Raw genomic sequence first — 16,176 nt, 5'->3', positions numbered from 1 at the left:
ATTTTAAAATAAACCTAATAAATATGTTAAAGAGACATATGAAAACATATTTTCAGAGAAATGCAAATCAAAACCATAATGGGATATCATCTCACACCTGTTGGAATGGCTATTATCAAAAATAGTAAATAAGAAGTGTTGATGAGGATGCAGAGAAAATGGAACTCTTGTGTGCTGCTGGTGGGAATGTAAACAGGTGCAGCCACTATGGAAAACAGTACAGAAGTTCCTCAAAAATTTAGACATAGAACTACCACATGATCCAGAAATTCTACTCCTGGGAGTTTATTGGAAGAAAATGAAAACACTAACTCAAAAAGATATATGCACCTTTATGTTCACTGAACCATTACTTGTAATAGCCAAGACATGGAAGCAATCTAGGAGTCAATCAGTACATGAGTAGAATAAAGAAAATATGGTGTATATGTATGTATATAAATATATATACAAAGACATATATATACACATACATACATACACAATGAAATATTAGTCATAAAAAAAGGTAATGCATTTGCAATATGGATGGACTTCGAGGGCAGTATGCTAAGTGAAATAAGTCAGATGGGTAAAGACAAATATCATATGATCTCACTTTTATGTATAATTTGTTGTTTAAATAAAAAAGAAATCTCCAGTTCAGAAATACAGAGAATAGGCTGGTGGTTGCCAGAAGCAAGGGGTGGAGGGTGGGCAAAATGGGACAGGGGATCAAAGGTACAAACTTTCAGTTATAAAATAAATAAGTCATGGGGATGTAACGTACAGCATGGTAACCACAGTTTAAAACACTGTATTGTATATATGAAAATTTCTAAGAGATCTTAGTAAGTTTTCATCAGAAGAAAAAAAATTTTTTTAACTATGTATGGTGATAGATGTTAACTAGACCTACTGTGGTGATCATTTTATAATATACAAATATTGAATCATTATGTTGTATACCTGAAACTAATAATAATGAAATAAGAACTACATATCACATAAAGAATGAACCAGACACACTAGGTTTGAAAAATATAGTTAACTGAAAAATAACATAATAAATGGGACAAACAGTAAAACAGCTCTAAACAAAGAACAAATCAATGAGGAGAAGTGCAGACTGATAAAACTCTTCCAAAAGGAGGCAGAGAAAGTCAAAGAATTGAAGCATATATGAGAAACAATAGGAGACAGAGGAAGTAAATATGACAACATTCCAAAAAAATAAATAAAAACGGAGGAAATATTTGGCAATGGCAGATCAGTTTATTCTGATCCCCTCTTCCTCTGAGTAAAAGTAGAAAAGATGGGGAAACATGTTTTTAATCTCTCTGAATGCTGAGTCACCTAATGTAAAGGAGCTGGATGACCAGAGTGCTGAGGGCAATGGTTGAAACCACTTTTTCCATGCAAGCGATTTTCTGATTCAGAGGAGAGCTCAGAAAGGCTGAATCCCAGAGTAGTAACTCGGAAATTCTTAAGGAGTTGGAAAACACACGGGACACACTGCATCCTGACGAACTGCCTTCTCCGTCTCCCATCACTCTGGGTTGAAAGCCCAAAGGCTGCACCTCGACCACCAGCATGCAGAAGCAACACAGCGCCTCACACAGGCCAGACTGGAAACAACTCAGCTGCCTCCGGACTGCTGAGGTCTCTAGGCGCCTGGCAAAAGCAAACAGAAACCCTCTCTGTAGGAAAACATTATCCTAGGCCTCAAAGTATTTCTGCAAAACATTTTAAAATATAATGTCTAATACATAATAAAAATGTTTAAGTTCTGCAATGTTTCTCACATAATAAAAAATAATAAGGAAATAAGACAACAAGAATGAATACCAGAAACAGCAAACAGTACAGAAAGAACCACAGGGAATCTAGATATTGGATTAAAAGCCCAGATCTTACCAAAAAACTCTGCTTATTGTATTTAAGGAATGTAAGAATGATGCATTTGGCATCATGGTAATATTGCTGAAGACCAAAAGAAAAGGAAAAAAAGTCTTAAGAGTTCAAAGAGAAATTGACAGATTACCATCAAAGCAACTAAAATTACATTCACTATCGATTTCTCATCAGAAATAACAGAAGCTACAAAAATACTAGAACAATATTCTTTAAATGTTGAAAGAAAAAATTGTCAACCAAAACTCGTATACCAGTTTAAAATATTCTTCAAGTATGAAAAAAATAAAATAAAATAAAATATTCTTCAAGTATGAACATGGAAGTTTCAAACAAAAATTAAGACAATGTCACAACCTGACTTGCAGAAAGGAAATACCAAAGAGTGTTCTTCAGGGAGAAAGAAAATAATTTCAGATAGAAGCTTGAAAATGTAGGAGAGGGTGCTAAGAAGTCTGAGAATTCTAAGGCTTACAAAATGTGAATCAAAAGGATCTCCTATTTACTAGTACAGTTTGGAAGAATCATTTGATACTTTCTAAAAATCATTGCCCTGATGGTCCAGTGGCTGAGACTCCAAGCTCCCAATGCAGGGGGCTGGGGTTCGATCCCTGGTCAGGAAACTAGATCCCACATGCCACAGCTAACGGTTTACATGCTACAACTAAGACCCAGTGTGCTCAAATAAGTGAACAAATATTTAAAATAAATAAATATCAATTCAATTTAAAGCTGAATTTTCATATACCCCACAGCTCAGCAATACTATGCCTCAGTTTAGAACCAAGCAAAACATTTGGACAATGTACCATAAAACATGTATAAGAATATTCCAAGCAGTGTTGTTTCTTAGAGCAAATATCTAGAAAATACCACGGTAGTACAGAAATACAACAGAATGTTTTATGCCAGTTAAAATAACTGAACTATAGATAAACACAACATGAATGAATCTTTATAATGTATTACTGGGTGAAAAAAATAAATAATATAATAGTACATCAGCATGGCACTCTTTATATAATTGTAAAAATATTTCAAATTAAATAATACTCTATGTCCATATATGTGAAAACAATGTTTTTTTAAGAAACAAGTAAACGATAACACAAAATTAGGACAGGGTTCACCTTAGTTAGGTACAGGTCAGTGGGAAGGGTTAGAAGAGATAAACGTAAATAATTCTCAGTGTTCACGTTCAAGTTCCTGGGTTAGATGGTGGATTGCTGGGTGTTTGTTATTTCGATGAATGAGGGTAAAAAGAGTATATGGGGGGAAAAAATCAGGAGCTATAGCAGTGGTCCAGGCAAAAGATGATACCAGAGGTCTGGGATGTAGTAATGGGGATGGGGAGTTCATAGTTCAGTTCAGTCACTCAGCCGTGTCCGACTGTTTGCAACCCCATGAACCACAGCACACCAGGCCTCCCTGTCCATCACCAACTCCCGGAGTCTACCCAAACCCATGTCCATTGAGTCGGTAATGCCATCCAACCATCTCATCCTCTGTCGTCCCTTCTCCTCCTGCCCTCAATCTTTCCCAGCATCAGGGGCTTTTCTAATGAGTCAGTTCTTCACATCAGGTGGCTAAAGTATTGAAGTTTCAGCTTCAACATGAGTCCTTCCAATGAATACCCAGGACTGATCTCCTTTAGGATGGACTGGTTGGATCTCCTTGCAATCCAAGAGACTCTCAAGAGTCTTCTCCAACACCACAGTTCAAAAGCATCAATTCTTCTGTGCTTAGCTTTCTTTATAGTCCAACTCTCACATCCATACATGACTACTGGAAAAACCATAGCCTTGACTAGATGGACCTTTGTTGACAAGGTAACGTCTTTGCTTTTTAATATGCTGTCTAGGTTGATCATAACTTTCCTCCAAGGAGTAAGCGTCTTTCAATTTCATGGCTGCAATCACCATCTGCAGTGATTTTGGAGCCCCAAAAAATAAAGTCTGTTACTGTTTCCACTGTTTCCCAATCTATTTCCCATGAAGTGATGGTACTGGATGCCATGATCTTGTTTTTCTGAATGTGGAGCTTTAAGCCAACTTTTTCACTCTCCTCTTTCACCCTCATCAAGAGGCTCTTTAGTTCTTCACTTTCTGCCATAAGGGTGGTGTCATCTGCATATCTGAGGTTATTGATATTTCTCCCAGCAATCTTGATTCCAGCTTGTGCTTCATCCAGTGCAGCATTTCTCATGATATACTCTGCATATAAGTTAAATAAGCAGAGTGACAATATACAGCCTTAACATACTCCTTTCCCTATTTGGAGCCAGTCTGTTGTTCCATGTCCAGTTCTAACTGTTGCTTCCTGACCTGCATACCGGCTTCTCAATAGGCTAGTCAAGTGGTCTGGTATTCCTATCTCTTTCAGAATTTTCCACAGTTTATTGTGATCCACACAGTCAAAGGCTTTGGCATGTCAATAAAGCAGAAATAGATGTTTTTCTGGAACTCTCTTGCTTTTTTGATGATTCAGCAAATGTTGGCAATTTGATCTCTGGTTCCTCTGCCTTTTCTAAAACCAGCCTGAACATCTGGAAGTTCATGGTTCATGAACTGTTGAAGCCTGGCTTGGAGAATTTTGAGCATTACTTTACTAGTGTGTGAAATGAGTGCAACTGTGCAGTAGTTTGAGCATTCTTTGGAATTGCCTTTCTTTGGGATTGGAATGAAAACTGACCTTTTCTAGTCCTGTGGCCACTGCTGAGTTTTCCAAATTTGCTGACATAGTGAGTGCAGCACTTTCACAGCATCATCTTTTAGGATCTGAAATACCATCACCTCCACTAGCTTTGTTCGTAGTGATGCTTCCTAAGGCCCACTTGACTTCACATTCCAGGATGTCTGGCTCTAGGTGAGTGTGAGTGATCACACCATTGTGATTATCTGGGTCGTGAAGATCTTTTTTGTACAGTTCTTCTGTGTATTCTTGCCACCTCTTCTTAATATCTTCTGCTTCTGTTAGGTCCAGACCATTTCTGTCCTTTATCAAGCCCATCTTTGCATGAAATGTTCCCTTGGTATCTCTAATTTTCTTGAAGAGATCTCTAGTCTTTCCTGTTCTGTTGTTTTCCTCTATTTCTTTGCATTGATCGCTGAGGAAGGCTTTCTTATCTCTCCTTGCTATTCTTTAGAACTCTGCATTCAAATGGGTATATCTTTCCTGTTCTCCTTTGCTTTTCGCATCTCTTCTTTTCACAGCTATTTGTAAGGCTGCCTCAGACAGCCATTTTGCTTTTTTGCACTTCTTTTTCTTGGGGATGGTGTTGATCCCTACCTCCTATACAATGTCACGAACCTCCGTCCATAGTTCACCAGGCACTCTATCAGAGATAGTCCCTTAATCTATTTCTCACTTCTACTGTATAGTCATAAGGGATTTGATTTATGTCATACCTGAATGGTCTAGTGGTTTTCCCCATTTTCTTCAATTTAGGTCTGAATTTGGCAATAAGGAGCTCATGATCTGAGCCACAGTCAGCTCCCGGTCTTGTTTTTTCTGACTGTATAGAGCTTCTCCATCTTTGGCTGCAAAGAATATAATCAATCTGATTTCAGTGTTGACCATCTGGTGACGTCCATGTGTAGAGTCTTCTCTTGTGTCACTGGAAGAGGGTGTTTGCTATGACCAGTGCATTCTCTTGGCAAAACTCTATTAGCCTTTGCCCTGCTTCATTCCATATTCCAAAGCCAAACGGCACCCCACTCCAATACTCTTGCCTGGCAAGTCCCATGGACGGAGGAGCCTGGTGGGCTGCCATCCATGGGGTCGCTAAGAGTCGGACACAACTGAGCGACTTCACTTTCACATTTCACTTTCATGCATTGGAGAAGGAAATCGCAACCCACTCCAGTGTTCTTGCCTGGATAATCCCAGGGGCAGCGGAGCCTGGTGGGCTGCTGTCTATGGGGTTACACGGAGTTGGACACGACTGAAGCGACTCAGCAATAGCAGCAGCAGCCAGGTGTTTCTTGACTTCCTACTTTTGCATTCCAGTCCCCTATAATGAAAAGGACATCTTTTTTGGTTGTTAGTTCTAAAAGGTCTTGTAGGTCTTCATAAAACCGTTCAACTTCAGCTTCTTCAGTGTTACTGGAGTTCATAGACCTGAAGGCTATTCAAGAGGCAGAAATGAAAGAACCTGGTAACTGACTGAACACTGGGGCTGACGGAGAAGGAAGAGTTATAATGAGTCTCAGTTTCAGGTTAAGGACTGGATGGAGAGTAGGACTACTTAACAAAAAGGGGAACAAGTTTCCAACGCACGGCAAGGACTTTCGTCATGAACACTGTAGTCAGCACATTTACATTCGGCACAATCGTCCCCACGATGAGGCAACATGGGTTGAGGGTGAGAATTTAACTGCCCTCGGTCCTAAAGGCATAAATCCTTTGTTTCAGCTAAAAACAACAAAACTAAATTAAACACCTAACACTTACACATACGTGGCCCAAATGCACATTTCTGGAGGGAGGCTCCGGTACTTCTGCTTGGTGTTGAAAGAAAACTGGTTCTCTCTGCCTACCTAGGCTTGACCGGAAACATTTAGTAGCTGCTAGCAGGCATTTTCTGAAGCAGAAGGATAAATGTGATAGAAGAGGTGGGCAAAGCCAAGACCACGATAAAGAAATGCAGCCAGGGCCCTGGGGCAACCACAATCCAGGGCTGGCCTGCCTCTGGCTCCTCTGTTATGCAAGCCTGTGCGCCGGTTACCTGAAAAGCCCATCTGAGTAAGCTTCCTACTGCTTACAGCTGAAGACATGGAACTACTACCGGGGCTGGAAACAGCAAGAAGGTTAATAAATCACAAACTCTACATCGGCTCAACTGCAGAAGAGTGAGGAAGGCTTCCTATCCCTCAGGCTGGGAATTTGGATATCCTTGTTATCAAAGAAAAAAAAAATGTTGGTTAAAGCACCATCCTCTTGTACCTTTGGACCAGACCATGTAACTAGAGTACTATAACTGTGGTCCCAAGGACATCACAGAGGAAAAACTGAGGCTCACAGAATGTTTTGGCTAGCTCCTCACAGCTTCAAGTCCTACACACAGAAGTTTATAATATTATTCTTTGCATTCTACCATGTTTTTAACTGTCAAATGTGAAGTATTTTAAATTCTAAGTTTCAAAAAAATTAATTCCTAAGAAAGCATACACTTAAGGGAGAAAGTTTTAGATCCTGTTTGCTCCATATGGTTGTTTCAAGGTCTCACAATCTATTATAATAATCAGAAATAACCTGACCAAAACTTTCACTATGAGTTTGGAGGTGAGGGAATTTAATAACTAAGTAATTGGTACATGCAAATTTCAACACTGAGAAATTATGCAACAAAAAAGCCTGAAAAGATCAATTAAAATAACATGAATTCTACATATCAAAGGAACTCTCCAGCCTAAGTAACACAGTGGTCATTCTATAAAGAGACTACTCCTTTTTGAACTATTTAACAATAAAATGAGATTTCCTAATAGCTCAGTTGGTAAAGAATCTGCCTGCAATGCAGGAGACCCCAGTTCGATTCCTGGGTTGGGAAGATCCACTGGAGAAGGGATAGGGTATCCACTCCAGTATTTTGGGCTTCCCTTGTGGCTCAGCTCGTAAAGAATCCATCTGCAATGTGGGAGACCTGGGTTCGATCCCTGGGTTGGGAAGACCCCCTAGGGAAGGGGAAGGCTACCTACTCCAGTATTCTGGTCTGGAGAATTCCATGAACTGTATAGTCCATGGGGTCGCAAAGAGTCAGACACAACTGAGTGACTTTCACTCACAATAACAAAGTGTCCTGATTTTCAAAAGTAAAATTTTGACAACCAGATTTTTTCTTTTTGTTTTGGTACAAGAAAGCCAATTTCAAGTTTCCAGAGTGCTAACTCAGTAAGCTCGTATCATATAAAGATTTCAAGATTAGTCAAGACTTGATGATTTACTCTGATCCCCAAGCCCATGCATCAAACATGAGAATTACCAGAGTCAGCACTATTATTCCTCACTCTTCGTAACTCGCTCATCTCCTTTCATTTTTCCTAGCTCTCTTCAGCGTGCCCTCTACTGATCTGTCTTCGTCTGATTCACCGTCTGTAGTTTTCCTTTGTCTCTTGCTGTGTGTGCCCAGCTTTCTCCTACCGTGTCCTAGGACACCTCTGTGCCTTCTGCCCTTCCCTTTGGTCTTCCCATTCTCCCTCTGCTATCTCTTCATTCTCCCTTCTCCTCTAATCTTTAGTCACAGTAGTTAACTTATTTGATATAATTATGGAATCAAAGTTTATAATCTCCGCTTTGTCATTTTTAAGTTGTCAGATGGTTTTTATTCCAATACTTTGGCCACCTGAGGCGAAGAGCTGACTCATTTGAAAAGACCCTGATGCTGGGAAAAATTGAGGGCAGGAGGCAAAAGGGACGACAGAGGATGAGATGGTTGGATGGCATCATTGACTCAATGGACATGAGTTCGGGTAAACTCCGGCAGTTGGTGATGGACAGGGAGGCCTGGCATGCTGCGGTTCATAGGGTCGCAAAGAGTTGGACATGACTGAGCGACTGAACTGACTGACTGACTGATGGTTTTTACTTCTGACTTTAAAAATACTGTTTCTTACATTGTGTTGCATGGCCCTGAATTGACACACTCAGCAAGTCAGTGTCATGATAAGGTTCTGTTTACTCACCACAGAACAACAGTTTTTACTAAGGTTTTTGAATCAGAAGAAGCATTCCTTGGACAGTATAAAACTAAGCTACTGAATTCATTCATCTAAACTGCTTTAAGAAAATGGCACTAGAATTCTGGGACTCATATTTTAAGAATTCAAATTTTTTTTAAAAAAATTGTTATTAAATGGATGGAATATCTAATGTGATAACATCTTTTAAAATGTTGTGAATTTAGTGACTGCCTCTGTGTGACCTGGCCTTGACATCTGAATGGCTTTACCATTAATTCACAGAACCTTCAATATTATAAAGTGTAACTAACAGCATTCTACAAATACCTGAACTTGCTTTTCTACAGAGAGAAAAATGAAGGAGAGAGAATGAACCCATCCAAACCAGACAGCTGACAGTATAGCAGGAATTAGCAACTAAATCCTTAGTTAATAGAAAATAACCTCAGTGCTTCCATCATTTATAATTTCTTTTTTATTCTTTATCATACAAACTTCATTCTCCATAAATACCAATATAACAACTCATTTCTGTTTTACTTCAGAGTATCTTTAGTTTTCTTCTATTGTTTGAAGGTTTAGAACACAATGTTCTACATTGAAAAAAATTAAAATAGAACTCTAAACATAAAGAGAAAGCAAGATCCTATAGGCCAAGGGCAATTGTTATTTCATCATAAAAAAAGTTAGCTTAGATGTCAGATAGAAAGCCTCAAGATCAAATGTACAACTTGGCTATATTTCACTGGATACAGAACATCAATATTAAGGTATCTATGCTTTTACCAAACAACGCGTCTCAAGTGTTCTGACTCTCCATAATGTTACAAAGGTCACTATGTGACGTGCCACAGGACAGTAAGTCATTCTGGCACTGAATCAGTCTTTAGAAGGGACTTATACTAATTCATTTCCCTATTCACTGTGACTCTGAGTTGACAAGCCCTGGCAAGGCAGTGTGAAAGAAGGAAGATTAGGACAGAAGTATTCTTAAGATGGAGTAAGCAGGGAAGGCACTAGCCTGTCATACGCAGCAATCATGAAGTTGAGAAGGAGGCTGATGGACTGCTCCACACTGATTTGGTGAGTGGAAGGAAGGCGCTTGTTCAGCTGGTAGTAGATGGATGAGATGACGGTCTCGAGGCGGGACACACTGATCTCAGTGCTATGGTCCAGCGTATTAAGGCCATTGTCTCGGAAGGCTTCAATCATGTTCCAGATATCAACAAGATGGACTAGGACACAAAGAAGAGACGCTGTCAACAACTCAACAGCTTTAATTTATCAGAAAGCTATACGAACTGTACATTTATTTACATTTAATAAAATAGTGAAGGGTAGGCCTTCCCTGGTGGCTCAGTGCCAATGTGGGAGACACGGGTTGGATCCTTGGTCCTGGAGGATCCCACATGCTGTGGAGCAAGTAAACCAGTGCCCCACAACTACTGAGTGTGTCCTCTAGAGCCCAGGAGTCCCAACTACTGAACCCACATGCTAGTTACTGAAGCCCACGCGCCCAGGGCCATGCTCCGCAACAAGAGAAGCCACCGCAAGGGGAAGCCCTTGCACTGCAACCAGGGAGCAGCCCCTACTCTCTGCAACTAGAGAAAGCCCATGCAGCAATGAGGACCCAGCACTGCCACAAATAAATAATTGTTTAAAAAGAATAGTGAAGAGTGGCAGAATATGTCACCCCAAAATATGTCACTTTGGCCTATGGATTAGTTTGAGCTAAAGACACTTGAAAAATGGCAGATGCCCAAAAGGACGCTCTGACTTCCGCCTTTCTGCCCCAAAGCAGGAATAATAAGTCCCATGTGAACAATGCCCTCCCTATTTCAGGAGGAAAGAAACATCCTCATCACCAGAGACAGTGAATTGAGTGTGAGAGAAATCTGTACCGACTTCATTAAAACAACTCTTGTCTTCAGTCTCTTGATATTTTTCCACAACTGCTACTCTTTGTTCAACTCAGTATATAAGCACTTAGTCCTACTCACTTTTTTGCCTCCCCTTTGCTGATTCAAAAATACACAATGCAAAAGGTAACAGAGCCTCAAAAAGACAAAGTCACAAGCTTTGTGGGAGATAGTAACATACTCCTCTTAGCAAGTGACAGAATAAACATATAAAAAGATAAGTACAGTCATAGACAAAGTTTACAACCAATAAAGTAGGCATAATTGACACCATATGAAGTCCTGCCCCAATGATCAGAAAATATGCTTCACTTTCAAGAATAAAACGAATACGCATAAAAATTGACCTTAAAAAAATATTGACCTTACCCTGAGTCATAAAGCTAAGCTAATCTCAATAAATTTTAAAGGATTAAAGTCATATAAACATTGTCCTCTGGTTAAAACGAAATTAAGTCAGATATCATTATCAAAAGAAAACTTTTAAAATAAACCTTAACTTTAGAAATGAAGAAACATACTACTAGCAACTTCCTTAATCTGATTAAGGATATCTATAAAAAACTGCAGCTAACATATTACTTAATAGTAAAATGTTGAAAGCCGTTTCTCTAAAACTGAGAATGAGATAAAAACGCCCACTATCATCCTTCCTATTGTATTTTAGATCCTAAACCATATAAATATGCAGTAATTATCAGTACAAACATTGGAAATAAAGAAATGTAACTCATTCAAATGACAAAATTATATACATTAAAAATCATAAAGACTCTGTACATTTATCACTAAAATTAATATGTGAGTCTAGAATGACTGCTAGATACAAATCAAGATATGAAAGTCACTGCATTTCCACATACCAGTTACAGGTAATGAAATTTTAAAAACTTATAATAGTATTACACATCATCAAGAATTTAGGAATAAGTCCAATAAAGGATGTATAGCATCTCTACCAAAATACCTATAAATATAACTAGCAGAAAATGAAAATCTAAATAAATGGAGGGATATACCATGTTCATAGAATAAAATCTTAACACTGGAAATACAGCAATTCTCCCCAACTTGACCTACAGATTCAGTGCAACCCCAAGAAAATCCCAAGTGCTATATATTAAAAGGATGAATTTTACTATATGTCAATTAAAATTTTAATTTTATAATTAAAATATGTTTTTAGTATGAATTAACAGATTCTAAAATCTGTGTGAAAATAAATGTAAAAAGGAGTATGTCTCTATAGAAAAAAGTAGGGAGACTTGCTCTACCCGATACTCAGAACATACTATAAAGCTATAACAGTGATGATTGGTACAAGGATAGACAAATAGACCAATAGAACACAAGAGTCCAAAAGCAGATCCTCTCACATATGGACACAGCTATCAACATTCTGGTACATTTCTCCTAATGAATATGAGAAAAAGGTTTTTTTAGTAATGGAGAAACCGGATGGTCTCTTCAATAAACAGTGTAGGGTCAATTGAACATACATATGGAAAAAATTTGATTCCTACCTATACTCTCCACCCACAAAAAAATTTCAGGTGGATTGAAGAATCATATGTGACAACATAAAACTTCTAAAACCATGCATATTTAGTTTATATTACTAATGTCATTAGCCTGGCTCAGCCCACACACAGACTACTGTGTTCTAAGAATTACAGGAAGAATGATAAAACTGGTAGTTGCCCTAGGACAGTGGTTTTCAAACTTTTTGACAACCCACAAAAATGTATTTTAATCAAAACACACATACACACATACTTCTAGATATATAAAAAACATGTTCCACAAAATACCTTACTATATAAGCTATAGTCTAGCTTTTTGTCCTTCTTCTTTCTCTCCATTACATGCTTTAAATTCTGGCTACAGTCCACCAAAACGGTTTCAGGAACCATTAACAGGTCACAACCCATAATTTGAAAAACAATGCTTTGGCAAATCAGAGAAGAAACATGACTTCAGTGTAGGATGGCATGGTAAACTCTTCAAAGAGAACTTCAAGCTAGAATTTCTGAGTAGGACTTAAAGCAGTGTAGAAGTATTTAGATACAAAGTGACTTATAATAAATGGCAAACAAAACCTAGGCTAAAACGGATTTTCCCACTCTAAGGCTAATGATCTTTAGATTACACTGAACAGTTTTTCCTTAATACATACACAAACACATATATGAGAAAAGTACAATTCAAAATTAGTTCTCTGTACACAAATTAAGAAGGATTTTATATGCCTGTATATACATATACACATACATATATTTATTTCAGAAGTAGCAATTGTGGAAGCAACTGCTTATAGAAAAGGCTGATTTATGTTATAAGTTTAATCAAGAAAGTTAATTTTTATTATACCTTTATCAAAATATTAGCTTTTCTTTCCCTTCAGAAACTGATAAATTGTATTAATTTTATACAAAACTTTTCACTAAAAACAGTGACAAGGAGAAATCAATTCTCCCATTTAAAGAATTAATGAATCTCAAAGCTAGTTACCTTACTGAGTTTCTTAAATATTTCGAGGGACACCCAGAATAAATGAAGAAGTTCTTTCCATTATGAAGCTTACATTCTGATAAACACTTATGACAAAAAATAATTTAATTAACATTACAAGATGACTAGAAGACAGTAAAATCCTTTATACTATCAAGAGCTCAATCCAGCTATCATAGAAATGAGTAGAAATGACTTACGGTTGCATCGTTTTTGTACAAATCGTAATTTGCAAGCTGTTCTGTAAGTTGATAGTCGTATGACATCAAAATTCTGAGCACCTGAAAAAGGGCAAATAAGAAATCTTCAATTAGATTTACAATTTAATTTCCACACACTGGGGAAGTGACTTTATTCTACTGTGTTGGCACAGGCTATACATAACATGTCAACTAGGCCTTCTTTGGCTAAAACACAAGGTGGAGAAGAAGGGTTAAGAAACGCTTCTGTGTGCCCACTCCATGCCAAGCACGATGCCAGCAGTTTTGCCTACATCAGTCTGTTTGCTAGTCTAGGAAAACTCTGAGGGGAGGACCACTCATGATTTGAGTGAATGAATTACATATTCTGCAAAGTGAAAATCAGTGGTAGAGTAGGAAAGACTTCAGCCTAGAGCCAGGAAAGCTCAATTCCAGCCCCAGTCTGACCACCAACCATGGACCACGACCGTGGCCATGTTATACCCCTTCCTCCTGGCCTCACTGGCCTCATCGGAAAAATCGGGGAACTGGACCAGCTGATCTCTAAGGTCCCCTTCCATGTCTGAGGTGGCCTGTGTTTTTCAAGAAAGGGCCACGCCAGCATTTCCAGACCACTGTTCTATGCGCTTCCGGTACACTGCCCCTCCCCAGCAAGAGCTAAAGATTGTTTCCCTCCACCTGCACGTGAGGACGTTGTGACTGCCTCTACAAAGGGAGTGTGGCAGAGGAACACTGCCTGGTTGCTGAAGATGGGTGATAAACCGGGCACAGCTTGCCCCTGCTCTCACTCTCTGAGGGTGCGTGGAACCCAGACATCATTGTTGTAAAGAAGCCCAAAGTAGCTGGATGTGGAGAGACCACACAGAGATGCTGGTAGGCAGAGGAACCGAGTCCATCAGCTTAAAGTCAGCAGCAACTGCCAAACACATACGTGAGCAAGTCAAATGACCCAGCCTTGAGTCTGAGCCTTCCAACAGAGGCCTCAGACTTCATGTAGCAAAGTCAAGACATCAGCACTGGATGATGTTCTGTTTTCAGACTCAAAAAAGATGTAAAATAAATGACTGTTCGGGGATATGTGATATATAGCCATAGTAACTAGAACAAAGCCTAAATTACATGAGGCTATGAATCAAACTTTGTTTTCATTTCAAAATTTGCTGTAAAAGTCTCCTTGAACGTTAAGCCCACTTCAGGGAACTCTGACCTCCAATGTCAGTTTTGGTTTTTTTTTTTTCATCCATACAGCCTTTGTAAGATCTGGCAGCAACTTTTGACTCAAAAGAAGGAAAGGGAACTGTCATTAATTATTTTCTTCTACCAATATTTACAGTCATCTCTCATTTCTGCTCATTCCACAGTATAGGGAAAAAAAAGAAAAGAAAAAAGGAAGGATTTTTTCCAGGTTTTTGGTGAACATACTTATTGACCAAAAACTGAAGCAAAGATTTCTTTTAATCTCACTTTAATCAACCTTTACCTTGATGTCACAATTAAAATTATTTCCTTCATCACCTGGCTCTCACAAAATTTCTATCCTTCTATACATACACTGTTCAGTCCTGTTTTCTAATATAACAGGTTTTTTTGAAATAGAATTCACCCATTTAAAGTATTCAATTTAGTTGTACAACCATCACTACAGTTTTTAGAAATTTTTCATTATTTCAAAAGGAAACCTCTTCCCCTTATGAGTCACTCTGCTTATTTCTTAATTGGGTTGTTTGTCTTTCATCATTGAGTTGTAAGAGTCTTTTATATGTTATAGAGACGAATCCCTTATGAAATATATGATTTGCAAATTTTTCCTCCCATTCTGTGAGTAGTCATTTCACTTTCTTAGTCATATCTACTAGAGTACAAAAGTGTTTAACTTTGATTAATCCACTGTATCTATTCATCTTTAGTCACTTGTGCTTTTGGTGTCATACCTGAGAAGGTGTTGCCTAATCTAAGTTCATGAAGATTTATATTAATACCTGAGCAACTAAACAACAACTAAATATTTACTGAATGAATAAACTATTGAAAATTAGGAAGTTCTGGAATGCCTGGCATAAAGGACTCTGATCTGTTCTTTTCCGAAAAATATAAAGTCAAGTCAAAAGGTTATACAACTGTAGACACTAGCAAGGCAAGGCTGATGGAGGGAGATAATAAAAGTAGTAGCGCGGTCAACTCCTCTTTCTGTGTAAACATGTTGATGCTTTCAGCCCTCTTCAAGTAGGGCCAAGCATTCCAAAGGTGTTCCAGGAAGCCATAGGATGTGGTGGAGGTGCTCAGTAGACCAATGAGAGGCATGAGGAAATAAATTTACTTTGCTGAGAAAGGAATCTAACTGGGGAGATAAGGAGCATGGAAGGAGAAAGAAGAGGAAGAGATTATAAATCTAATAAATGCATAGTAACATTTCAGAGCTGTCCAAAAACTTTTACAAGTACTTCTGATTAAGAAAAAATATTTTAAAAAATAGTCTGAATAAGTAACAAATCTGAACGTGAATGACTTCCTCATTTTTTTCTTGGCAGTCCAATTAGAAACCCTAGGGACCGAAGATGAAGCCAGAGGTCCCAGAAGAGAGGAAGGTACAAATAAAATCAAGATCACTCAAGGGTGACTCTCACAGTTGGTGAATTAGGGGGGAAAGTTTTAAAATCCCACAAAGGGAAATGGTAGAGACACATGGCTGATTCCACCAAGACTTAATTTTTTTTTAAATAATGGCAAGCAAGGAAAGTGATAACCAAATAGGCTGCATAAAACAAAAGTGGATTATACAGAATAAAAATAAAGTTTAATTTGTGGGCTTCAAAAAACACAAAAAGTAGCATCTATTTCATAAAGGAGGTACTCTAAAGCATTCTAATATTCTTGTATTACTTTGAACAAAGCTATAAATATTGATAGGATTTGGACTTCATTTTAATTGATGTTAAAATTTCTGGAGTAACCACAAAAAGAACAGAAAAAGAA

The 16,176-nt window shown here is 38.2% G+C and overlaps 1 protein-coding gene across 14 annotated transcripts in view; it reads right to left on the bottom strand.

Moving 5' to 3' along the window:
• DTNB (dystrobrevin beta) overlaps positions 1-16,176 on the bottom strand; it is a 238,612-nt gene that overhangs the window by 190,791 nt on the left and 31,645 nt on the right. For all 14 annotated transcript variants that reach the window (XM_040224496.1, XM_040224497.1, XM_040224500.1 and 11 more), the window contains exons 3-4: positions 13,204-13,284; positions 9,595-9,808 (exon numbers count right to left, since the gene is read on the bottom strand). In XM_040224496.1, coding sequence (XP_040080430.1) covers positions 9,595-9,808; positions 13,204-13,284 — 295 coding nt within the window. The remainder of the gene's footprint in view (positions 1-9,594; positions 9,809-13,203; positions 13,285-16,176) is intronic.

This window comes from Oryx dammah, unplaced genomic scaffold, assembly GCF_014754425.2.
Source record: "Oryx dammah isolate SB20612 unplaced genomic scaffold, SCBI_Odam_1.1 HiC_scaffold_25, whole genome shotgun sequence".
In the NCBI taxonomy this organism is placed as follows: Eukaryota; Metazoa; Chordata; class Mammalia; order Artiodactyla; family Bovidae; genus Oryx; species Oryx dammah.
Note: the sequence above shows the minus strand (reverse complement) of the source record. Positions and strands in the feature narration are given on the sequence as shown.